This window comes from Passer domesticus, chromosome Z (genome assembly GCF_036417665.1).
Source record: "Passer domesticus isolate bPasDom1 chromosome Z, bPasDom1.hap1, whole genome shotgun sequence".
Taxonomy (NCBI): domain Eukaryota; kingdom Metazoa; phylum Chordata; class Aves; order Passeriformes; family Passeridae; genus Passer; species Passer domesticus.
This window is the reverse complement of record NC_087512.1, coordinates 18,805,187-18,832,034: the sequence shown is the minus strand read 5'-3', so window position 1 is coordinate 18,832,034 and position 26,848 is coordinate 18,805,187. Positions and strand designations below refer to the sequence as shown.

The 26,848-nt window shown below is 41.5% G+C and overlaps 1 protein-coding gene and 1 long non-coding RNA gene across 3 annotated transcripts in view; one reads left to right on the top strand and one right to left on the bottom strand.

The window, feature by feature from the left end:
- Nucleotides 1-2,101: 2,101 nt before the first annotated feature.
- ANKRD55 (ankyrin repeat domain 55) overlaps nucleotides 2,102-26,848 on the top strand; it is a 46,815-nt gene continuing 22,068 nt past the window's right edge. The window contains exons 1-7 of one of the 2 annotated variants that reach the window (XM_064404337.1): nucleotides 2,102-2,464; nucleotides 6,106-6,806; nucleotides 9,450-9,572; nucleotides 11,398-11,528; nucleotides 13,617-13,726; nucleotides 16,728-16,788; nucleotides 20,410-20,538. In XM_064404337.1, coding sequence (XP_064260407.1) covers nucleotides 9,467-9,572; nucleotides 11,398-11,528; nucleotides 13,617-13,726; nucleotides 16,728-16,788; nucleotides 20,410-20,538 — 537 coding nt within the window. In that variant the 5' untranslated portion in view covers nucleotides 2,102-2,464; nucleotides 6,106-6,806; nucleotides 9,450-9,466. The remainder of the gene's footprint in view (nucleotides 2,465-6,105; nucleotides 6,807-9,449; nucleotides 9,573-11,397; nucleotides 11,529-13,616; nucleotides 13,727-16,727; nucleotides 16,789-20,409; nucleotides 20,539-26,848) is intronic. The other variant, XM_064404336.1, reaches the window with a different exon arrangement.
- On the bottom strand, nucleotides 21,609-24,314 carry LOC135290421 (uncharacterized). Its single transcript, XR_010353190.1, has 3 exons — nucleotides 23,964-24,314; nucleotides 23,200-23,341; nucleotides 21,609-21,768 (listed from the first exon to the last, which is right to left on the bottom strand). It is a non-coding gene; the product is annotated as an uncharacterized LOC135290421 (long non-coding RNA).

Below are 26,848 nucleotides of genomic sequence, written 5' to 3'. Positions count from 1 at the left end.
GGACACCAGTCTCAGAGGAGGTGCCTGGCTTTCAAGTAGCTGAAGGCAAGCTAAGCCCCAGGCAAATGTGCACAGTGCTATAGGGAATATTGTGCCACACATGGGACACAGAAGGAATCAGCTACCAAGTTTCTCCCCCAAATTCCCTGGCTGCATACCTGAGTGTGCCTCATTCCCAGGCTAATGTACTGCAAGAGTGAGACTGAACCAGTAATCCTCAAAGCCACTGCCTTCATCTCAGGAGCAGAATGAAAGGACAGAGAATCAGTAACAACAAAAGGGCAGGTAAAACTATGAGTATGTCATTGACTGAATTGGGTAGAGGAGGGTGGGCGATCCAGCAGCAGTGCCCAGGGTCAGAAATCCTGTGTACACAGAGGACAAAGGGCCTCTTGTCACATGCAGGAAGGTCACTTTTGTGATCTTTCAAGATCACTAAGGGGTGACAATTTGCAGGTCAAAATTCCCAACCAGAGACATATCCCAGTGCCTCCTCCATGAAGTCAGGTGCTGTGGCAGCTGTTTGAACAGAGTCAATGCATTAGACTAGACTAGACTGGACTTCACCTGCTGGTGCCACCCCTGGAGCCAGCCTCCCACCAAGGAGATGCCAGTTAGGAGCTGACCGTCTGCATGAGTAATATTCTGCTCCCAGATTGCATAGACAGCACTTGTCATACGGTGGGTCCTTTCTCAGTATTAACAAGGTTGGCCTGAGACAAGGCAAACCACAAACCAATCAGTAGTAGAGAAAAGAGAAACAGCCTGTCTCTGGATTCTCTGTCCTACCACATCATGCCTCTTCACAGTTAATCAGATCAGCAGATCATGCTGCCACATTCTAGAGTTTCAGCTCTGGTGTCTCATTTCAAGCTGTTGAGTCTGTGTTGCTTCCTGGACCGTGCGATCCTTTCCCAAACATGTAGTTTGAATTTATGTTCAGAAGGAGGTGCTCGGGATGTGAATGAGCTCCAGATACATGTCATATGTAGGATATGTCATGGAGGATATGTCTCTAGGATGTGCTGTATTCATAGGAATTGGTCAAAACCGCAGTCAGTGCTGGTAATCTAGTGCTGAAGGTAAATTCCAACTCAGTACACTTATTATTATTTCTTTCACAGAAATAATGTAGCAAAAAGCAAAGCTCACCAGGGTCCCCTCCCCTTAAAGTTCAAGGTCTGAGTTCTCAACTTAGGAAGGCAGAGCCCTGATCAAAAATGAAGTGTGAAGACAGTTTGGCAGATACTGGGTTTGAAGTTATGGACCCTGGGTCTGACATCCTGTTACCACGGTTTAATCTAAGCCAGCCCCATGCAGCCCATTGTGGGAAATGGGAGAGACTTGAAGGAGTAAAACTGAATTCACTCAGGGGCTGAGTTAGACAGTTTAATAGGGAAAGCAAAAGCTACATTACATGCACAAGCAAAGCAAATCAAGGGGATTTATTCACCACTTTCCATGGGCAGACAGGTGCATTCAGCCACCCCCAGGACAGCAGGGCTCCAACACACACAACTGTGACTTGGGAAGACAAATGGCATCACTCTGAACATCCCCTCCTTCCTGCTCCATCCTCCAGCTTTATAGGCTGAGCATGCCAGCACATGGAACGGGATACCCCTGCAGCCATTCCTGGGCAGCTGTCCTGGCTGTGGTCCCCCCCAGCTCCCTGTGACCCCTCCCAGCTCCTCGCTGGTGGGACACACTGAGGAGCAGGAAAGGCCTTGACACTGAGTGAGCACTGCTCGAGAACAGCTTAAACATGCCTGTGTTACCAACACAGCCGACCTCCCAGCTCCCAGCCAATCCACACCTCAGCCCCACAGCACTGCTTTGCAGAAAATGAATTCTACCCAGCCCAGACCAGCACAGCCGAGCACCGCGTACGTGCCGCACCGTGCTCTTGCAGCTAGCACTGTCCGCTTCAGCCGCGGCAGTTTGCTGCCAGCTACTGTCCCTTCATTGTCCCTTAACCACCAGTGCCTGAGCGGTACCGAACTGAGGGAGGCAGCCCCGTGAGCCGTGCTCTGCGCTGGGCTCGCCCCGCCGGTGCGCGAAGGCCCGGGCCCGCTGCGGCGGGCGGGCGGGCGGCGCGGGGCTCCGCACATGCTCCGTGTGCCGGCCCGGCCCGGCCGAGCGGGGCTGCGCGCCCGCCCTGGCGCTCGCTGGGGACATGGCATTTTTCAGCATCTCAGGCGGGCTTCCAGGGGCATCTTTTTAAGAGAGTCCGTAACAGAGTATAATGTTTCCATCAGGCTCTTGCCTTGGCAACCACCTGCAGCCGCAAAGCGAGTTTAAATCTCAGAGGAAGAGTGGTGACAGCTATCGTTTCACTATGTGCTGTAATATGTGAGATTCTACCCTGAGAACCCTGGAGGTGGCATTTGTCTGGTCTGGTTGTACATAATGAGATAGATCGCAATGGATTTCAGTTCCTCATCCGTGTTTGACCAGCACAAAGGTAAGTCACGTGCTGCTAATTTCAAAATCCTCTGGTCCTCCGACGTCCCAAGCAAATGTACTAGGGTTACTTGACAGAATCAATAGCATTCATTTTTGGGAAAGATTAGGTTTATTTTGGTTTCATGTAAAGGAATCTCTTCCATCAGTTTTAGACTGGATGGATATTTCAGTCTATTGCTACAGTGATTTCAAAAAATTAATTTTCAGCAGAACAGCAACAGTATCTGGCTACTCTTATGGTTAGCACTGATATATATATATATATATATATATGTTTGTCTTTATATTGTATATTGGTCTTTTTGTGTTTATATATATTAAAAACAGTTACAGTACTAGCAAACAGAGCAGTTTTAAATGGAGTACAAAATTTAAGAACAGCTGGTTTTACGGAGTCTACACTGAAAGGACTAGAAGCTGACAAGTGAAATACTTTGCTGTAGGAAATTTATCTGTATTGGCCAGTATTGCCATAATTGCAAATTTAAGATATCATTACATCCTCAACATAAAGATTTTCTTCATTGTAAGGTTGCTATGGAAATACAAATGTCTCTTTCATGTCTATTTTGAAGTTAAATGTTAAATTTCATGTCTTTATTTGCCAATACAAGCTTTTATGTCTTACGGCTTAATCCACTACAAGTATAGCAACATTCCTTTTATGTTCCCAAAGCAGGACACTGTCATTGCCTGATTATGCCTGTTGCAACAAATTTCCCTTCTAAGTTGGCTTACCAAACAGTGCTTTGCTTTAGTGCAAAATATGTGTGCAGTGGCCACAGTTTCCAGTTCAGACCTGCAAAATATCTGAGCTGACGTGGCCACAGAGGCTCCACAACAAAGGGGCTGATAGTGGAACAAAAATAAAAGCAGGAGGAAGACAAGGCGCTGACTTTTGGGAAGCCGAGTGCTACAGGTTGTTCTTCTATGCTTTCCTATACTTCCTTGGTGAATCCAAAGTGAATACAGCCCATATAAAGTGGTGGGTTTATCACTGCTCTTCAGCCACAGTAGCACTCAAAACCTGAGCAGTCTTGGGAGTAGTGGGAGATGAGTGGGAAGTAAAACTGAGTGACAAGAAAGAAAAATCTATTACCAACAAGTATAAAGGAGAAAGGGAAGTGCAGTGGTAAAATGGGGAGTTTTACTGCAGGAATAGAGACGGGTATTCCTAAATCACATATGGATGATCTAAGGAGCATTTTTCTCAACAGGACAGAGGTGTGGGGATGACTGAGCTTCTGCAGCCCCAAACAGCCATTCCAACCTCTGCTTCTGCAGCAGTACGAGTCTTCTGTGCCACATGCCAGCCCAGCAGGGCTCGGGGTGGGGAGGCAGAGGTGAAATCCTGCATGCTCAGTGCCATCGGGATGGCTGCCAGGGACCAATGGAAGTGGTGCCAGGAATGAGGATGGAATATCACCAAGGCTGGGGAAGGCAAAGCCAAGTCCCAGATGGTTTAGGGGTCAGAAAGCAGTGCAGGAGATCTTGGACCCAAACCGGTTTATCCAGATAGAAGGGATAGAGTTGGGAGGCAACATCTACCTTTACCTCCCCTTGCTCCTAATCTGCCCCCCCCGCCCCTGCTGCCAGGCCACCCTTCACACTGGCCCATCCTAATTTCTGTCCAGAATCCCCCGCAGCCTGTGTCACTCTCCACCTGCATCAGCTCCCCTGCCAGAAGGTCCCTTCGCTGTGCATTCACCACCTCTGCTTCCCCGGCGCTGCAGGAACGCTTGCTCATTAGGTGCTGTGTGATTTACTGCCTGCCTTCCCTGGTAGCTGCGTGGGAGGTGGATGGGAAGCAGGAGCACAAAACACACAGTAATGGGATACTGAGCTCACTGGCTGCTCTGCAAAGAATACTCTATTCAAAACTTACAGTGTATAGTGGATTTTGTCTGAATAGTATCTTGTGTTGGCACGTTATTGATTTAAGCAGGCATCATTTTTTTAGAAAGGAGGAGGGAAATGTCTTTCATTGCAGCAATTTATAACAATGGAAGAATACAAACTATTTTTCAAACACACTAAAAATTTCTCTCTGTTGGTCCAAAAAAATAATTCATCTCTCCACACAAACCCTTTTTTCTCCATCCCACACATCAGAAGACTCTCCCACCTATAAATAAAAACAAATCCCCAGCATTCCAAGTTTGAAAATCATACTATCTCTTTGCAACTCTTTTACTCAGTAATGGCTCATAATACTTACAATAGTAACAGAAATGTGGGACTTACAGAAGACAAACAGCACCAGAAACCCCTTCTCTCCTAATATCGCTCGGTGCCATTTAAATAAATGTGGCTGTGCCTGATTTCAAATGTTTACTAAATAAACAGAGAAGCCAGACGAAGGCCTGTACTGGTGCATGCACTGCCAGGCACACACAGGGATTTGTTAAGTGTTCAATTTTGTTAAGTGTTCAATAAAAATGCACTAGTAGAGAGTAAGTTACACTTTTCAAAAACTGCCCCTTCAGCTGACCCTGGACACTGATGTGCTGAAAACCAATAAACTACACATTTTTTTGTCCTGACATTTGTATTGTGTCCCGAGAACAAGGTGTAGGAAATCACATATGGCCTTTGGCTAGTGGTGGAGACAAGAGGAGTTATGAGAGAGAGAGAGTAGTAAATTACATGCATAAATAGTTCTTTTTCACAATGAATGTGAATTATCCTATTATTCTGTCTTCAGTTTTTAATATCTTTGGTTTACCAAGTCCAAAATCAATAATTGTCATGTACATGTACGTAAGCATGTACACTAAGCTCCAGCAAATTTACACAGAACTTAAAAATCCAGTGTGCTAGAAAGCATGCACTTATGTACATCTAATGTGCACTTTGTAAAACAACAAATCAGCCAACATCACAAATCATGTAAAACATGCATTCTTCATAGTACATCAGAGGAGAATTAAGAAGGAGAATTAAGGTAATGAGAAGCACAATTTCACTGCTCTGAATACTGTAATAATTCTCTTTTTGTATACCCCTGTTTTGATCAAAAGAAAATTACTTTGCCTTGAAGAAATTATACATTCTTAAAACACTGCAGGCTATTTCAGATAGATTGGTGTTTGACTTTGATTGTTTCTGAAGATTTTAACACCACTCTGTATGTCATTTAATCTTTTCTTCCAGATCTTTCTACACCACTACTTCCAGATCTTTCTACACCACTACTGTAGCCTGCAGTCTCTCCCTTGCCTTTCTCTATACACAAGCACTTAAATGGATCTTTTCCCTTTCTGAATCTGACTGACAGTTTCCTTTCACCAGTATCACAGCAATTCTCTAAAATGTAAAATGTATTTGAAATGGGACCGTACTTAGTGGCATTTCCTGAACTGCAACGTAGTAATGAAGTAACTCTAACACATTAGAGGGCGAAGAGTCAGGCATTTGGTTGTTCACAATCTCTTTCTGCCTCATGGTGCTTGTGACCCAGCCACAGCAAAGCCCCCAGCAGGGTAAGCTCACAGAGGGTGGCACACAGGCACTCAGTACTTCACTGTTGCCTTCTGCAAAATGCCCACTCTCTGAACCATTCCTTTTCTGCCCAGGAAGATGTCTTCAAAAATAAATGTTCTACTAGCTTTGCCCCCTTACTTCTCCATTCCTTGACAGGGTAAGCTGGAGGAAGATGAAGTGGTTGTGTTGTTCACCTGGAGCCAAGTGCATCCAGCACAAATGACACCCAAGCTCTTCCATCATTTTCTGCTCTCTGTCATGTGAAACGTCAGAGCACAATTTATCTGTCTTCCTTCTCACTCCCCATCCACAATCACACAAGTCAAGATACACCACTTGAAGTTGGGTCACCCCTACAGAAATGGAATTCATGTCAGTCATCTTTATTCAGATCCCAACAGAAGCTCGTGGCCCAGGCTGCCAGGCAGGGTGATAGCCTGCTCCTCCTGCTTCTCCGTGCACTGGCAGATTGGACTTGTGGGTGGGGAAGTGTAAGTCTTTGTGGCTTCAAGCCACCATCTTTTAAGTGGAATGGAGCCTGTGTTCTGCAAGAAGAGGCAGGGGCAAAACTTCATTCATTTTTCCATCCATCCATCCATCCATCCATCCATCCATCCATCCATCCATCCATCCATCCATCCATCCGTCCATCCATCCGTCCGTCTGTCCGGCTGTCCACAGTTTTACTTCCCCTCCGTACACACAAGGGTAGTAGCTCTAGGGAAAGCAGACTGAGCCCAGCAGAAGCAAAGGGGGAGTGTCTTGGCTTTACCTAGAGGAAAAAGGGCAGAGATGTTCAGAGACCAGCATGAAGGAGTGCACCCTTGTCCTCATCTTCCTGCCATAGCGCCCTCCAGGTAAGCAACTGCTCTGCTCAGGAGATGGAGATTTCCCTTTTGTGGCTAGATTTCTCTGCTTCTGACTCACAGCAGGAATACTTAACAATACCTGCGGGGCAAAAAAGGAGTACAAAATTTACATATGCAGTGCATCAAAGGAGGTGAGGGCCCCTTTGATTCACTGTCTGCCTCACTACATCTAGCAGTTTCTTTCCCAGTGCTAGCAGCATCTTCTCAGTACCACAGCTGCACAGCTGTACACGACAGCAGCCGTCCGAGGAGCCAAATCACTGCTCAGGGCTGGCACCCTGTGTGTACCTCCAGAGACTGGAGGACAAGAGGAGTAGCACAAGCTATCAACCAGTCAGACCTGAGCTTGTCATTAACCTGTTTTTGCTGAATGTACCGATTGTCAGAGGCATCTTCAGGTCCGATGTAATAAGGAAATACTCCTAACTGAACCAGTGGTGAAGTGACTTCTTTTTCTTCATGTACTAGTCACTGATGTTGACTCTCCAGCAGCAATGACTCCTCATCTCTCTAGATTTCCCAGGCCCACCGGACAAACCTCCTGAGCCAAATGAACAGTTGCCTCAGCAACAGACCCCTCAACAGAATAAAAATCAAGTTAACATTTTTATTCACAAACTTTATGAAGTGTGTAATTTAAAGTACCAGTTAGAAGAAAGAAAATAAATTAGATTCTCTTTAGCTGTGGAGAAATGGAGAAGGAATCTGTAACAAAGGCAGATTAACATCAGCTTTTTAATTTTCCCAAGCCCACAAACAGAGTTCCAGCTTTGACAGACTAACCCATTCCAGGGTAAGAGCAGATTGTGTTTCCATGGCAGCCAAATTTTGAAGTCCAGAGTACTGATTGCACCCAGTGAGAGAAGATCACGTGCGGAATTAGGCTAGGCTGTGAGGTCTAGCGTAGAGCTCCTGTAAGTTCATCTGAGACATCATCTGATCACAACATGAATAGTGTGGCTAATACTTTACAACAATATTTATAGATATTTTATCACTCAAAAAATATAAATAGTTATGCTATCTTCAGAAGTTTGACAGTACAGATAAGTCACCAGTCACTTAATCTGTCTTTCCTTTGGTCAACTCTGTAGTGTGATTTAGGCACATTCTCCAGCTAACAAGGTAGTGGAGTGGCTGGACAAGTGATATGTTTTATAGCTCTGACCCTGTCCTAGTTTAGCCTGGAACAGAGTTGATTTTCTTCTTAGCAGCCAATACAGTGCTGTATTTAGCATTTAGTATGAGACTAATGTTGAAAACAGAGTGCTATTTTAGTTCTTCGTAGTTAGTGCTTGCCCTACATCCAGGACATTTAATGTCCTGTGCTCTGCAGCAGTCGGTGCCCCAGAGGCTGGGGGAGCAGGGCCAGGAGGGCTGACCCGCCCTGGCCAAAGGGATGTTCCATGCACACAACAACGTGGCCAGGATGTGAACTGGGGGGAGCTGTGGCATGACAGGCTGGGCATCGGTCAGCAGATGGCAAGCAACTGTATTGTGCATCACTTCCTTTCTTGGCTTTTATTCATCTGTTTCTCTCCTTCTATTACAATTATTAATGATGATGTTGTGATGATGATGGTGATGATGATGATGATGATGTGTTATTTCAATTATTAAACTGTTCTTACCTTAACCTAACAGCTTTACCATTTTCTGATTCTCCTTCCCACCCTACAGGGGTCAGGGCAGTGGCTGAACATCGGGGGCATCTGGGGTTAAACCCCAACAGACCCTCCGCCATGGTGAACAGTACAGCTCACTGCAGCTGTACTTACTTTAGAGTTAATAGGAATAAGAGACTGTTTTTGACCAGCAATACATATCTAGAGCATTTTATCATTACATCAGATTTGACCCTGCACCCAAAAATCTACTCTTTTGACTCCTAGAGTTAAAAGGTTAATAGTCCACTTGAAGGCAAAGGAGGTGCACGCATGTGGAGCATGACATGACAAGTCTGAAAAGAAGTTAAAAGGAAAGAAGCAAAGAGAATCTTATTTCTTTAGCAAGAAAAGCCTGAGGAATGTTCCAGAACAGGTCCTGCAAGGCATCTGCTTTAAATAATAACTCACACTGTAGCTGCCAAACAAAATAAACCTCTCCTGGGTTCCAAGCAATAGTCCACTTTTCCTTTTTGCAGGAATTATCAACACAAACCATTGCTGCCAGAAGTTTACTCTCCCGAGAAGAGAATTCCCTTGGACATTGCAGGGAAGTGAAAAGCCTCAGTCTTCTGACTGGTACAAGGATAACACTGAAATTGAAAACACCTGAGTCCTGATTTCCTCCTATCTCATAAAAGTGCAGCCAGAAATATTACGAGCTAGTTCAGTTATTACATTTTTTTCTCAAGTCATGTTACGTTAGTATGATTTCTTACAAGAAGTAGAAACTTTCCAGAATTTTTCTTAAGTCCTTTCAGTGCCTAAGTTTGAAAGTTTTTGGAAGAAGTTATGATGAAAAGCAATTTTCAGATGACTAACAAAAACCACAGTGCTGTTTAGATACACTTTGTTCCACCCCAAGTTACACAGTCATATAAACTCAGTGAGACAAGTGTCATTATTTTTCCTGTTTATCATTTGTACTTGCTCTCTGTTTGCTCATGGATGTGCTCCTTGTCTGCAGCTGATGCAGCAGAAGAGATGGACTTGGCTGTGGTTTACCAAGCGGCAGCTAATGGCGATGTGAACACCCTGACTGCAGTGATCCGAGAGGATCCTTCCATCCTGGAGTCTTGTGACAGAGAGGGTAAATGAAGGCCGAGCTTGTTCTCAGGAGATCCATTGCTTCAGCTTGCAAATTAAACTTTCCATTTTTTTTATTCTGACTTTTTAGTTCAGCAAATTATATTTAGTAGCAGAATATGGGAAATTTGAGTTATTCTTTGGAACATCCACTGGAAATGCACAGTTTGGATAATTCCTTCCCCCTGTAATTGTAAGATATTTTCTTATGATTACAAATAAGCTGTTTTGCTATAATTAGACAGTACTTTACCATTTATTTAGTTTATCTTATTTAGGGGTATGCTGAGAAACTGCTGACATTTCAGGGGAGGAAAGAAAATATTTTTACCAATGCCAAATGACATACATTCTGGACATCTCTAAAGCAGAGGTTATAGTATGTGTACAGTCACAGTTTGAATGGTTTTGTCAAGTAATTTTTTTTGCCAAAGGATACAGTGTGCAATTATCTAAATGATCCGTTTTATCTGTCAGGCTGTGCTCATTTTGTGTTCAAGTTACTATTTAATGTTATTACAAATTATTGTACATTGGCTGGGTTTTATGTGCATCTGTTTCCGAAGTGAGTAAGAACCACAGACCTCTGGAAGCTGTTCTCAAGGACAACTTTCTTTTGTCAGAAGTATTTTTTTAATTGCAGTTTCTTTTAAGGGGTGCATATGAACATTGTCTTTTCTAATCTTGAACAGCTTTTACCAAGCTACCAATTTTTCATATACTCTAAACCAGGCATTATTACTGATATCTTTAGAACACCTACAGGTTAGTGGAGAAAATTTACGTAAGACAAAATGGTCCCTGTCAACTCATTAATGGGAGAAAGACTAGGTATGAGTGGTGGGTGGAGTAGGAGGAGATGGACTGGCTAGGAGTACTTCAGCTCTGGAACTATCTTGTCTCCTAGGCTGTCCATGCAAATGTAACTAAAGAGCAGTATTCCAGCACAAAACATACAGCTCATACCCTGCACATTTTTTAGGGTCTGCATGACCTCAGGTTGAGTAGCACATTTCCTCAGCAATCTCATTGAGTCCAGTAAGAATAATTATTCTTCAACTATAGATGAAGTTCCTAGTAGTCTTATAGTTTCTAATACTTTTGTTTAATCCCAGGCTAGCAATTTTAAAATGCTTTGTCAGATTGTGCAGGAAAATCTCTCGCTGTTTTTCAACGGTTAACAAAATGGAAGGAAGAGGAAGCAATTAAATGGTACAATACTTCATGAAGAAATTTGAGTATTAGGTTTAAGTGGAGATTTCAGGGTTTTTTCAAAATGAAAAAGTTTTGCAGAATATTAAAAAACCTCTTATAAAAACACAGGAAATAAAATATCCTAGAGCAAATCCAGACTTCAAATTAAGTTGTTCTCTGCATAAAGGGCCAACTCACACTTTTATACCTTTGCAAGGGACACGGCCTGATTTTGTAAGTCTTTTGAATGTACAGACATAATGAAGCTGGGGTTTGAGAAAATGAGACAAGCACCATCTGGTTACTAGTCATTCTGAAGGATATTGGCCTCCAAAATGTTGTACAAAGGCAAAAATTCATTTTGGGAACTTCTCAACAGAAAAGCACTTTTCTCTCCAGAAGCAGAGTTAATGAGGCAAAGCTTTTGCTAATATAGTCATGCTCTTTTTAAAATCAGTGGTCAGTGACTGTCATAGAAGTTACTTCCTGGCTAAAAAATAAGCTGAGTACCACTATTGGACAGTTATCAGAGAAAGGATTTGTTAGCTTGCCAGTGTTAAGATTAGAAAATAAGAAACTATATCTTATAGACATGACACAACAAATGGTAAAATAAATTTGGCTTTCTTCCCCAGGTTGCACACCTTTGATGCATGCTGTGTCAGGACGCCAGGTTGACACAGTGAAGCTTCTGTTGAAGATGGGAGCTAATATTAATACTCAAGATGCTTGTGGACGTACCAGTTTATCTCTGGCAACTTATTTGGTACCAAGACTTGGGGGACAAGGATGGAGTGAAGGGAGTAAATGTGCAGACCAAATAAGATTTCTGCTTATACTACAGGAACGAAAAAAAAGCACAAACCATTTGGTTCTAGACAACAGTGGAACTGGTTTTGAAACTTTACCACAGTGCAAAGCTGAGCAATGATTATTACAAGAGGATCAGGATTCCTATCAGACACTCCTGTCAGAATATCCTTTCTCTTTTGGCTTATAAAATAAATGCATGATATGAGGATCTCACAAGAAAATAGCTTTTTTTTGTACCCTGAAAGTTCCCTTTTGTTCTTATTAGGCAGATTGACTTCTCCTCCTTGCATAGCCGGCATTAGATATTTATGCTCTAGTGAGGGCTTTCCTGTCTCAAACTCTGGTGATCAGCAGGCAGCTGTTACTGCACACTTGATGAGCAAGGGCATTGCTTCTTTTCACTGTGGTGCTGGACTCTGGGTGGCCAGGTTGAGGACTGAAGTTCTAGGTGCTGCAGGTGCTGGTGCACTTGCTCAGATCACAAACAATCCAGTCCCCTGATCAACCTACATCCACGTGATAGGAGGGGCATACATCCCACTGAGACATTTGGGAGAGGAATTGTACTTCAGAATCTGTCTGAAGCAACAAGGATAGTCCTTTTCTCCTTAGTCTTCTACTCCTTGCAGCAGGTAATTCAGGTTTCAGAGAGAAAGTGGGGAGCAAGTTAGCCCAGCAGACTGGGCTTCCATTATTAATTGGACAAAAAGGAAGAAGGGGTGTGCAGCCATGGCTGCACAGTATGAGTTAAGCTGGATGACTGCCAGCTCATTTAAACAGACACTGTGGCAGCCTAATTAAATGACATCCCTTGCACGTAGTTTCTTCCTGAAAATTCAGAACAAAAACAATGTTCCTGCTTAGCTATGCAATATTCAGGCAGAAAATAAGTGTAGGAAATAACAAAACAGGCAGTCTCATCCAGTGCAAGGAGCATGCCCCACTTAGTTGACAACAAACATTTCCTCTGCAAGATATTTAAAAAAAAATCCCATAATAAGTGTCACGCTTCTTTTTTCCTTCCTCTTTTCCCGGAGGGGAAAAAATATTCTTTGGAAAAAAAGAAATGACTGGAAAAGATTTGAACCACCCAGGCTTCTAAGTTTCCATTTCTGTTTCTGTGAGGGATGTAACGAGAGGTCCAGAGAGAATTCTGCTGTGATGTCTGTCCAGACAAATGAATTCAGGAGAGTTGCACAGTCAAGACTGTGTGTGGCATTTGGTGGTCTTGTACTTCCACCAAGAGCTCCAACAGGGGTGTTCTGATTCCACCATTCCACACATTTCCCCCAGCAGTGCCCGTAATGCCAATCCAAAATAGCTCATATGAGAGGGAATGGTCTTTGTCAATTGTCTGCTGTAGTTTTAACAAAACACTTAAACTCATGCTTGATTTTCATCTGACTTAAGTATATGCTGAAAGATTTATGCAGTCACAACCAGACTGTTTACTTGTTTTTATGTTGAGGTGATCAACAGAAGGTTTTAGTCCAAGAACTGATTCATCCCATGTTTTGGTGCTATTTTCAGTCTAACACTGCCACTAGTACAAACTTCTGCAACAACATTTATAAGACCACACTCTAAGGCTTTTTACCATTGATTTGCCATCCTTGCTAAAATCTCACAAACAAAATCAGATTGAGTGCTCATGTCCTTTGTTTAATCTAGCATGATTGAATTCACGTTCAAAAATGTGTGTAGCATCTGCTAATGATACAGGAATTAGCCGGGTTTTAATCACTGTTAGTGCTTGCCGCAGATACAGGGGGAAGAGAAACAAACAAACAAAACAAAAAACAAACAAACAAAATATACAGTGTAAATTAAACACCTCATCTGAGAAATGAATAACTGAGGTAGTTTGAGACCCAAAGGGGCGCTACTTTCAGTGCTGAGAAACCTCTGAGGAAAAAAATTCCAGTTTCTCTGCTGACAGAAATGGCTACAGTCACATGAGAATGCCAGGACCACCAGCAAGAAAAGATCTGGCCTTATACTTTTGACTTTACTCGTTGATATGCTCCAATTTATTTTTTAGGGCTGGCTGGAAGGCTGTGTCAGCCTGCTCAGGAATGGTGCTAAGCAGAACATACCTGACAAGAATGGGAGGTTGCCACTACACGCTGCCACTGCAGAGCCTGACGTGAGGTATGTGCCTGGCTCCCCAAGGAGAGCCCACAGCAGGAATAACAGTTGTGACAGCTACACTTGTGACCTGTGTCTTTGTTTAGTGGTTACCATGAAGGGGGTTGAGAGGAGGAAAAACATTGTGCAATACTTGTGTACCAGAGATCGATGGCTGGGTAAAGAGAGGAGCCTGTTTTAATATTGCAATAGCTGGAGGAGGGAAAATAATTAGAAGAGAGATTGAAACCCTATGTTTCCCCTGCCCAGCTACCTTTCTGTCCTACCACATGAAATATTACAAGGACTTCTCCTCTGAGTAGCATGGCAAATGTGAGAAAAGTTTTCCACAAGACAACCTCTCTGAAAATCCCCAACCATAAAGGGGAAGTTAAGGACTGGTGGTCTGGCTCATTTTTAACTACTTTTACTGAAGGTAGAGTAACAGCTACAGAGTGTCTTCACAAGAACTCTGAAGAAAGATTCTCTTTTTCTTATTCCAGCCTGTGACAGTAGTACAGTTTAATAAATTTTGATTTGTAAAGCTGAATAAATTCACTCAAAAAACTCCCCTAAGTAAATCATGCCTGAAGGTACAGAACGGCATTAGAAACACGTTAAACATTCAGTACATGCAATTCATGTGACATAATCACTGAGCCCATTATTTTGTTGCTGTAACTATATCAGATCAGGCCAGACATCTGGCCATTTATGCTGATATTGTTCTCCAGTCTTTTTTAACAGCTGTATTAATTTTCCACATTATCTTTGCTTTTCATGCATCACTTGGAGAGAATAATTTGAGATTCCTGCAGAAAAAAGGTCCCTATCATTAAACAAAGCCAACATAAGAAAAAAGACTATGTTTGTACAACACCACACATGTTGCTACTTGAAAGTGAACACTAATCTCCTCTACCAGGAGCACACTGGGTGCCTTGAATGTTTTTCACGTTCTCCAAGAATACAGACCCTTCTTTGCTCTGCACAGTTCTCCTTTTCCTCTGTCTTCCCCATGGGTTTGCCCCATGCCCAGACACAGGCCTGGAGCACTAAGCAGAGGTTTTCCTGTCACGGTCATTGTCAGTCCCTTGTCATCCTATGTCATTGCCAAAAGAGAATATGCAATAGCCACTTTTGAAATGCATTTGTAGCTAAATTTGAAAGCTAGCAGTCCACTGCTACAACCTCACATGCTAGAGGCAGCATGGAAAGACACAGTTCATGTATTGATATGATAATTTATTTATGTGCTCTAGTGCACTCCACAGAGCCTGACAGGCAAGGTGGAAAGATAATTCATTCTTGATTTATGCCTTTAGGAGTAGATAGCAGAGAAACCTCAGCTGCTTGGTTGGGTATCTACATATTTAAATGTAGCACTTACATTGCCATAATGGTCTAATGGTGTGACTGAGTCAAAGTTTGTTCATGATAAGCATTCTAGTCAAATTATTAGATTTCTTTCATATACAGTGGTGTCATTGATCATATCAGGAGTTGAACCACAGAGCCCTGTATCAGATTATAAAACTATGTGATAAATGGGTTTTACAAGCATACTATGGTTATCTCACTTTGTCTTTCCTCTCTAGTTGGTATTTGCCAAGACCTATTGTCAGACACATAATTTCTGAGATTCTGAGTAATTTTGTTAATGACAACAGAATCTTTCCTCACTTTTACAAACTTCTACCAAGCCAATCACAACAATCATAGTGTCATCCTTTTCAGATTTCCTACAGTATGACTCCATTTAGAAAAAGAGATGTGACACCTCTTTTCTACAAGAATTTGTATCCATATACAAATTGGTTTGAAGTCAAAGCAAAATTCCTATGCTGGAATCTGCCCAATCATCACCCTTTAGGGACTCTACTTTAAAAAAATCCTAAATTTGGACTTTCAACACCTGAGGAAGACGTTACCTGTAGATAAGATTTTCACCTGCAGAATTGTCAAAATCATCCCTAAGCAACTGTAAATATCTTCTTTTGAATAATTTACATAGCTAGTTCTTTATTACCAGTGGGGAAGAACAAATTTGACATGAAACGTTAATTTGATACACACACCTGAGCACAGTTCAACCCAGAAGATACACTAGAAGTGGTTGAAGATAAAAAGCAGCAAAATATTTATTCAATCTCCTCTGCATGGGAATAAATGCAGGATTTTATACATTTGTTTCTGTGTTATCTTTACATTTATCAAATTTCCTTACTTTATACTTCATTATTTTTTACTTTCCTTGCTAAACAGTATGTCTTCTTCATCTCCATGTTCTGAAGGTCTCTACCAAATTCACACCTTCAGATGAGCCACAAGTTTGCATAATGATCCACTGAGAATACATCCTTCATTTTGCAATAATCCAAAGAAGTGTACATTCATATTGAGATTGGCTTTGCTACAGCATGTGAATGGATGGAGTTTTTAATTTTCATGTTCCAGCTATGTACATGATCCAAAGAATTAGTATCCTGCTGTAAAACACAACCAGCTTTGCTGAACCTATAGTGATTTTAGAACATCTTCACAAGATAGCAAAAGAATAAGAAGGTGTTAAAAATACTATTGTACTTGAATAATATTTCATTTAACTACTTTATTGTTCCCTCCACCAGACAGGAGTGCTTGTAGTCCAATATTCTATAAAATGTGAACCTATGCATTGCTATGTTTTAATAATAATAAAATATTATAAAAATGTAAATTTCTAAGGTACCAAAAGCTGCACACATGTGTAGTATTATACATTCTGATTGTAGCCCAGCAGTCAGCATAAGAGTTTTCTGAGTGGATCTTCTTTTAATTCCAAGCTCTGAACTTTTGTTGTTACCATAAGCCATAAAGTCCAATTTGTTTTGCTCATATGACAAAGCTCAGACCTAAGAATCTGACCTGTGCCCATCACTAATACTGATTTTTCATGAAATTGCACGTTTTGTTTTTGAAAAAATGTCAGTTTTTCAAGTTTAGTCAGGCGTACTGGACACTGATTATATCATTGCTTCCACAGGCTTCTGAGCTTGCTTCTGCAGCAGTCAAATCTTAGTGAAATTAATCACCAGGACAATGAGGTGAGTGAGCTTGTGCTACAAGTCACAGTCCGTGCACTGGAGGCATAGAAGCCATTCAATTTTACAGTAAGACTTAAGTCAAAAATTTATATAATGCTTTTGCTAAACTCTGCAAAGTATTATCTCATTCTTCCTTCTATGTAATGTGCACCTGTAGGCTAATAAGGCTTCTCTTTTTTGAGCCAGCTATGAGGTACCTTGAATCCCGTTCTTGAATTATTTGCCAAGACAAGAATTGCCCTTGATTCTTCTGAAGTTGGACACTGAACCAAGTCTTCATCTTTACCAATCATAAGTGTTCAGGACCAGGCTGGATGGAGCTCTGAGCAACCTGGTCTAGTGGAAGGTGTCTCTGCCCATGGCAGGCAGGTTGGAACCAGATAATATTTAAGATCCCTTCCAACCCAAGCCATTCTATGATTCACTGATTCCTTGATTCCACCATTCAACTCCAGTTCCCAGGAAAATTACTGGAGAGCTGGCATTACACAGAACAGTCATGGAAGCACAAAAATTTGTGCTGTTGTTTTCCATGTGGAATTGTGTCCTGCATGTATATATGTTGTACATAGGAAAGAGTTAACTTCCCACATGTTTTTCTCCAAATAGAGAAGCCAAGACACATAAGAGATTCTGAGTGTCATTTCATATGGTTCTGTTAATTTTAACAGTTGCTAAAGGATGTGTCTTTTCCACAGTGTCAGAATGGCCAGAGGGCTGTATATTTTTCCTCTTTCTGACCCACTGAAAGGTTTGCAGACCCTGCTCACAACACTCTAAACCAGACACATGTATTGTCTTCATGTAGAACTATGTTACTAATGAATTGCATGGAATCGTGGATCATCATTTCAAGCCATGATATTTTGCTGTAATGCACTGCTATATGCAATTTGGAACCTTTAGTCCATCTCATTGTAATTTGGCACTGACAATATATTTGTTCAAGTGTCAGTACTAAGCTAAATACTCATGTTTTCTGAAAAGTATGGATCCTAATAAATTATTACAGCTAACAGAGCTGTTCTCTTGGCATAAGTAAAACACTTCAGTTTTCCCATTTGACGCTTGAGAAAATCACCCTGATGAATGCATGAACACATAAACAGTAAGAAATACATCTGGAGGTTTCATAGCTTCCACAACCATGTGTTCCTGTGGGTTTATTAGTGAAGCCTGTCAGATGACAATGCGAAGAAACAATCCCTGTAAAAGCCTTGAATCTGAGCAAAACAAGTGTCACACTATATTTCTCAGAGCCATTTCTTGGGGTTTGTCCTTTTGTGTCCCATATTGCTCCTCAGTTTTTATGAATGTGCAGTTATTTGTCTGTCTGACCTCTCAGACTGTTTTCTGCTGGACCTTCAGCTTTGGCAGTTCTGATACCATTTATATTTCCACTTAAGAACAGCAGTCTGTTTACCTACAGATGCTACTCCAGGGTGGTAGCACAAAGCACAAAGCAGTTGCCTGCTGCAGAAAGCCCACACGAGTGAGCTGCTGTAACAAACAGCTCAATGTTCTTTGCTCAGCTGGGTGCTCCGAAAGGACACGTGGAATGTACAAAGTAGTAGAAAGGAAATGGAGAAGAAAACAGGAAGCTCTGTTTGAATCCTTTGTACAGCCACATGGCTACAAGAGTAAACTGAAAAAATATATACAAGAAAAGGAACAGAAAAAGGACTACAAAGATGATAATAGTTATAGAGCAGCTTCCTTACATGGGCAGGCTAACTAGAGCACACTAAGTACAGGACTTCTAGCTTGGCAACTACATCAAAGGGATGATATAAACCTATGGAAATGAAAATTATTATTAATTGTTCTGGGAGTTTTGCATATAAAAATATGGGGGCTTCTACAAAAATTATCAGGCAATAGTTTCAAAGAAAATGAAAATAAATACCTTTTCAGAAAATGCATCATTACCCTTTAGAGGGCTGGATATGATATGAAGTCTTTAATCTGATTACCAAAATATTAGGTGGCCTAATGACATGCATATTGTCAAGCCTTGTTTCTTATATTTTTGCACTAAGCATCTGCTATTGACCTCTCTGAGTTTTGTCATTCTATCATAGAGATTTTTGAAAACTATCCCCGGTTTTACACTCTTATGTTACAGCTGATTCTGCTGGCTACTACAGTAGAAACAGAGAAAAAGTTGATTTTTCAAGGATTTTTTTTTTTTGGCCATATCAACGCACTGAGAGAGGGTGACAGAAAGACGGCCTGGTACACTGTAGTGTTTCCTTCTTCAGAGATTTTTGTGCTCTCCAGGACCAGTGGCTAGTACCCATTTCCCAGGTGGAAATCACTTCAGTGATGCCTCACAGATAAAGCGTGTCCATCAACAGTACTAGGTCCCTCATGTGTACTGACATAAATGGCAGAGCTCCCATCAATTTCAGTTGGTGCAGGAGTTTACCCTCAGTTTTGGTTTTACAAGCCCGAAACCCCCATGATTAAGCTTTGCAAACACTAACTAAAACCAAAACTCTCATTCAACTGCTCTGTTTTGTTATCACCCATTCTTAAGCCACATGGGAACTTAAAAGTCGTATAAGATATGGGATGATTGAGAGAAATTAATGCTAAGAAGTTCAGGTTTTTAGTCAGAAAATCACTGCAAACAGCTTCCACTTTAACGCACTGATAAGCTGTCTGCATCAGTATAGCTCATACTTTACCTGGGTCCTGGGTTGTTACCAACTGGCTTTATTGGGGTTCTATTTCATGTTTTAATTGTTTTTCCACTCAACCTTTTTTTTTTTTTTTTTTTTTTTTTAATGCTTTTTATCCTTTAGGAAATCAGGCAAGACCCTTGAAATACATTTTTTTCTGGAAGGGGAAAACAAAAACCCACCCAAAGGAAAATGTTACCACACCTGAAAAAAATGTTACCACACTAGAAATTTGTTAAAACACATAATAAATTAATCAATTTATACAGAAAATCTTAGTTAGTATGGATATAGAGTAAAATGCAGGTGAGTGTAACAATGCTGAAGGTATAAATATAGGTCATGAATTCTCTGATCTATTAAGACTGACTGAATGTAGCTGAGATGGAATGAAAATGCAGCTGAATACCTTACCATTTGCTTTGTTTTCTCCCTGAAGAGTAAATATAAAGTGTTTATATTGTGACTTTTTTGTGGGCATCACAAGTTCTTTAGCTTGCTGACTAGTACCAGCTGCAGTAATAGCTTATAATATTTATTTTGGATCAAAGATAAGACCAAGCACAAACATCATGCTGTGTAATGCTGAAGCACCAGTCTAAACCAGGCTTTTCTTGCAGGATTCAAGCTGTGCAGTGAGGAACTGTCTCCCCAGACATCATGGCCCTGACCACATGTTATTTATAACAGGCTATAGGCACATATGGAGGAAGCATTTGTATTTGTATCCATTTTCCGTAATAATTCCAAAAAGCTAATTGTTTTGTTCCCCTTTGTAACTCCACTAATTTAGAAGCTGCTACTATTTCAAATCAAGGTGAAGAGGAAAGAATTTGTCCACCCTGGATGGTTTCAGGGCTGCCTAGCTTATCTACAGATCCATGAAGGGTGCTCCTGTGAGTGACAATAATTTGCCCTCTGGGTTTGTGGCTTGCAGGGAATGACTTCACTCCACTGGGCTGCATTTCACAACAGACCCCAGCACACCCAGACTCTGCTGCACAAGGGAGCAGACCCGACTCTGGTGGACAAGGATTTCAAAACAGCTCTGCACTGGGCAGTACAGGTGAGCCACAACACAGCCCCAGAGGGATGTTTATTGAACTGAGCTGGCTATTGTGGTGTCCTAAATACTCCTAGGGAAGTAGTTTGGGCTGTGCAACACAGAAATTGGATGCTAAAAATGCCCACTAAGCCCCAGCATTTTGCCAGTGGGTATAGATCAAGGACCTAGCCTTTTCTTTGGAGACCAAGGCATACCTAATAGAGGTTTAGCCCTGTTGCCCCCGAGTTTTTGTTTATCTCAGTGGGATTACGTGTATGCTTCATGCTGAACTTGTGCCTATTTTTTTTTTCACTAAATCAGGGTTGCAGAAACTAGAAGCTTACTTGCCAAAGACCTTTGGGAATAAAATAGGATAAACACAAGTTAAAACACATTTAAAGAGCTACAGCTATGAAAGAATTATCTGAAGGGTTGAGACCCTACTTCTCTGGAGACTGGAGAAGACGTGGAGCTAAACACATTTCTTGTTGAGCTGTATGTTTCTGTCTCATGTGCAAAAGAGCATTGTCAAATACTCAGGCCATCATTAGAAAAATAAACCATACAGGTTTAATATGATATTACAAACAGTATTATGTAATTGTGTGAATGATATAAAATACAGCATAATTTAATGGTTTTCTTAGCTTACTACAGAAAACTGCCCAGATGAAATTGTATGTTTTCACATGCTCTCATATCGTAGCAAGTTCCAGTATCAATGTTCAAAACACATTGATACTGGACAACAGGTAAGCCAAAATAGAACTCACACAAAAATCCAGCAACCTTTTCGTACATTTACCAAATATTTGCATTCTCATCTTTTGGTCTAAGTTTGCTCTTCTTAAAAGAAGTGTCAACAAGGAAATTTGAAATTCTGAACTGCCATATACTGTATTTATTATGGGGTAAGTACATCTGAACAAATAACCTGTTTTCTTCAACCACAGCCTCACAAAGATGATTAACATATAATAGGCCTAACTTTTTTTTTTCTGAAGTAGAGGTATATTTTGACCTCTGCAACTGGTATTATTTCAAAAGTTTTGTTCTTCTTCAAAACTAATCAGTATTAACTTGTACTTGTTATTTGCCTTGGAAGATTAAAGGTATCTACTCTACTACCTGTTGTGCATTTTCACCAGGCTTATTCCAGTTCTGTCTGCTTCCAGTGGGAAACATCTGAATCTCATGCAAACTCCTGCATGATAGCCAGTGGTCTATATCATAACTCTGGGAACAAACTGTCTGACAAACAGAAAGACAAAAGTGAATCCACTTTATAACCTTCAGAGTTCCCCTCCTTCTTTAAGCTTTTCCAGATTCTGTATTTTGTATATTTCATTATTTGATTCCACTGTTATCTCTCACCTCCACCCTTTTCTCACAAATGTGCAGAAAAAGTCTTGAGAAATGGGGAAACGGAAACTACACAAAACCCACTTGGCCTCAGGTGGAAGGAACTCACAAATACCCTCTTTTCCTTTAAGCTGCTCCCAGAAATCAAGAGGAAGTGTGCAGAATAACACACACACACTCCTTTTTCCCTTATTGTGACATTTCTGCCATGAAACCCTTTAAACTGCTTCTTCCATCCACATGCTTCTCCACATTCTGGGTCCAGAAGTGGCAGTAGAAATACCAGAGCATGAAATAGATCTGTTCAGATTTCTCTTACTCAAATAAGAGCACTCTTGGCCAAGAAAACAACAACTTGCAGCCAGTGCTCTCTGCTGCCCACTTAGGCCCAGGAGATTTGTATACCGTGGACAGGCACAACTTTCTCTGCTGTGACAGAGAACAGAACAACAGCTCTGCTGAAGGGGATCATCATTGTGTCTAATAGCCTTCTCTGTGACTGCTGGAAAAGAGATATTTTTCCTTTAAGAATTGTATAAATATCTTCAGAGAACAAGAGGCTCACAGAGCTCCGGCAGTACAGCTGCAGGGATTATTTTTGGCTGAATAGGGCCCTGTGTTTAATTTCTTTTTTTTTTAATGCAGTGAGGGGAAGACCAGACACTTCACAGAAACTTGTTTCAGAAGTTGCAGGAAAGGGGCAGTTTGTTCACGCTGGGCTGAAACACACAGTCGGACCATATAAAAATCATTGCCCACCATTCAAACCCAAATTCATGGGCATGAGACATATTTCATATGAAATCATTGTTCCGTGCTGGCTGTTTCAAAGACTGCTTGTTTGTGGCTTTGTCTTCCTTCAGGCATCATGGGATGATGAGTCCCATCTATATGACCAGACAGACCTTGTCCACACCAAGGTCTGCTTTTTCGTGAAGCTCAGATCTCCTGCCATTCAAGTTCACATCTTAAGTGCAAATGTATCAGTGTCAAAAACACTGATTATTACTGTTTGCTGTGAGAGTCTCATGCCACATTTTTTATGCATGCAGAATTTCTACGTGCTGGTGCAAACAGGCCTATTAAAAGTGTCTCAGGAGGTATTTCTCTCCTTTCACTTCAGCCAGCATTAATTACTGTAGCGAAAAGGAAACACACCTTTGAAATATAAAACTGTTAACTGATACAGGGACAAAGGGTAAAGCCATTCTAACAATTCTACATAACAGTATTATTGAAATCCTGGTAAGATATAACATATACCATACAGCATGCACTCTGATGCTACACAGTTCTATACTGTAATGGTATTAGTAGTACCTTGGAAACAGCCTGGGAAGATTTGGAATCTTGCTACATTGCCTTGCCATTTGTCATGATTTTTACCAGAATTTTCTTTGTCTCATTCTCAAAGTCTCCGGCTCCCAAAATCATATGATTATGTGAAAATATCAGCTTTCCACTAAAGGATAAACAAAAAACCAGATTTTTTTTTTTAAGTGAAGAAATACAAACCTGTAGTAATAAAAAGAATGTAACTAGAAAGAAGCTGTTAAAAATAACAATCAGCCATGGGGAGATGTGCTTATGATTTTTTAATAGGCTGATTTGGAGTGCAAAGTTTTAAAAAATTAGAAGCCAGCATATTTTTCCATAGCAACAATGCAGTTATTTCATTCCTCTGTTTCCAGAGAAGAGAATGAAATACCTGTATATCTAAAACACACTGTAAAAGAAATGCATGAATGAGTATTAATTTGTGTTTGGCTGACCAAGCATTGCAGTTTCTCTGTAATTGGTTGGAAGGTGAAAGCACATTTAAATGCCAGGATCTCTAGGAAAGAATGTCTCTGTTGCTGCAGGACATCTTGAGGACACAGCTGGCTATCCAGCCATAGCAGAGGAAGGGGCCAGAGAAATCAGTGTTGGCTCAGAATCTCTCCCAAGGGATCACATCTCTCTGCCCAGCACCCCATTTTTTCATGTGGGCTGCATACAGTGGAAGAATTCAGAGAGACTTCCAAAGACATCTTAAAACTCAGTTAGTGTTTCTCTACTGCAGATATGTCTGTTGTTGGACTGACCAGAAAAAAGTGCATTTGCTGGGCAGGTTCACTGTCTAGTTGGTTTCAGGCAGATTTCTTTCCCTGCAAAGTTGTACTTCATTTCTCCTTGCTTCATGCAGTTTTCTAAAGATGGCTTGAAAGGAAGAATAGTGATTTTCTTTTTTATGTCACTAAGCTTTAAAGACAATTTTGATTGTTAACAAACAAGTCGAAAAGATATTAAATTTTCATTTTTTAAATATACGCTTTTAAAATTACTTTCTTTTGTAAATATTGTCATTCCAGCAATGGTACAACTCTTGCTTGTGGAGCCTGGAACATTAAATAGCAGCGGGGATCTTCAGAGTGAGCTGTCAAGTTGCAAAACAAGATAGAAGAAAATTTGCAAATAGTTTTGAGTAAGAAATAAACTTGCTCTAATACCAGCAGAAGCTTTTTCCATAAAGTGCCCTAAATATTTGTGACACTGTCTGCAACAGTGCATTAGTTGTGCTTAAGTCTTGGCTCTGGCACTGAGGCAAACTACCAAGGGACAAGCTGTGTCCCTACTGCTATACTCTCTTATCCAAACAGGATGATCATACACAGACCACCTGCTGGGAATGATCTGGCACCCATATTAGCTCCAGGAACTGGTAGGGAAAGTATTAATTTGACCCAGGCCTAAACCATGCCAGGGAGGATTTTAAGAATTATTTGGTACAAACAACTAAATTCCAGTGCTGAAGGATGTTCCTGAGTGCTACTTCATTTTTCTATGTAGCTGCAACTATTTCTTCATTTAAGTTGTCACAGAATAAGCTGAGTTGGAAGAGACTCACAAGGATCATTGAGTCCAGCTCCTGGCCCTGCACAGGTCACCCCAAGAGTCACATCATGTGCCTGAGAGCATTGTCCAAACTCTTATTGAACTCTGGCAGGCTTCGTGCTGTGACCACTTCCCTGGGGAGCCTGTTCCAGTGCCCAAAAACCCACTGTGAAGAAACTTTTCCTGATATCCAACCTACACCTCCCAACACAGCTTCAGGCCATTTCCTGGGGTCATGTCACTGGTCACCACAGAGAAAAGAGGTCTGTCTGCCCCTCCTCTTCACCTTATAAGGATGTAATAACTGCAGTGTCGTCTCCCCTCAGTCTCCTCCTGGCTGAACAGACCAAGTGACCTCAGCTGTTCCTCATATGGGTTCTTTGAAGTCCATTCACCATCTTTGTTGCCCTCCTTTGGATACTCTAGTAGTTTAATAACTTGATTATACTGTGGCACCCAGAAGTGCCCCCAGCACTCGAGGTGAGGCTGCCCCAGTGCAGAGCAGAGCAGGACAATCCAATCCCCTCCCTTGCCCGGCTGGCCATGCTGTCCCTGATGTCCCCAGGACAGGCTTGGCCCTCCTGGCTGCCAGGGCACTGCTGGCTCATGTTCAGCTTGCCATGGACCAGAACACCAGGACCCTTTCCATGGCACTGCTGTCCAACCTCTCATTCCCCAGTCTGTCTGTACATCCAGGGCTGCCCCATCCCACACGCATAATTCAGCACTTTCCTTTGTTGAACTCTGGTATGGTTGATGATTGCCTATCTCTCTAATTTTAATCAAGGTCTTTCTGCAGGGCATCCCTGCCCTGGAGGTTGTCAGCAGCTCCTCCCAGTTTTGTATCATCTGCAAACTTGCAGTATTGATATAAAAACTCACCAGTACAGCCAGATGATCAGAAAAACTCTTACTGAAATAATAAACTGTTAAAAAATAAGCCCTTCAAGTGTGAACATGCCATAGACAATTTAATTGTTCATGCCAATCAAATGTCTGAGGTAATCAATTGCAGAATTCCCACTGAGCTTAGCAGGAAGTTGTCTTGGGCAAATCCTGTAGGTAAGTACAGAATAATTGCCAGACCTCTTCCCAGCGCAGTCTATGTGTAACTGCACAGTGGATGCCAGAATATGAGTAATGTATGTGCAACACACTTCTTGCATATCTATACTTGTCCTGATCTCCTGTGCCTGACAAAAGGCACTTGAAGACAAATGCTTCCATTTCTCTGATAGAATAAATCCTCATTCTTCTGCAGATTTTAAAAATTACCTCTTTTCCAAAGCATGTAAACAGCTCATTTGGAGAAATCAGTCCTTACAACAATGCAATAGCAGGAGAAAGTTGCCAAGTGATTTTAGTCATAGTCATTTACACAATAAATCATACGCACTTAAACTCCAAGGGAAAATAAATTCTCAAAGAGACTTGGCCAGTGTTTCATGCAGTGTTTTGTTTGAGCAAAGAGAGGGTTAGAGAAGCAGGGACATACGATAGCCAGAATCATGCCTCCATGACTGCCTTTGTAATTTGGTACCTTTTTCCAAAACACATTAAGGCTGCTAAAAGGAAAATTATTTTTAAAATGTCATGTGTCCTCGCTGTACCAGAGGCAGCAATGCTCTGAGGACCACAGGACAAACTTTCCTGTACACGACATATTCTCTTTCCCACAGTACCACAAAGTCAAGCCAAGCTGGGTCGTTCTGACTCTGCAGAGATGCTGTCTCAGTGGTTGTGTAAAGCTGCAGCACTTAAGTTAGGAGAAGACCAATGAGCTTCTCTCTGAGCCGACTGAGTCTCACCAATATATCTACAGTGACATCAGAGGGGTTGTTGTTAATTTGTGTTGGTTTGCCATCAGAAACATACCATGTGAAGTGCCTGGGCTGCATTCATAGAATCTCTGGCACAGTTTCCCTGGCAGGAGGAAAGATGATGGTATTATGACTTGCTTCTTTCCTCATCACAGAGACCAGTTTTCCGTGTCCTCTCAGGGTAGAGAAACCACCGGAATTTTTGCTCACTTCTGCACTGCCAAGTTCAGGCATCTAGCAGCCAGGAAATTACAGCAGTCAAGGTAGAGTGAAGG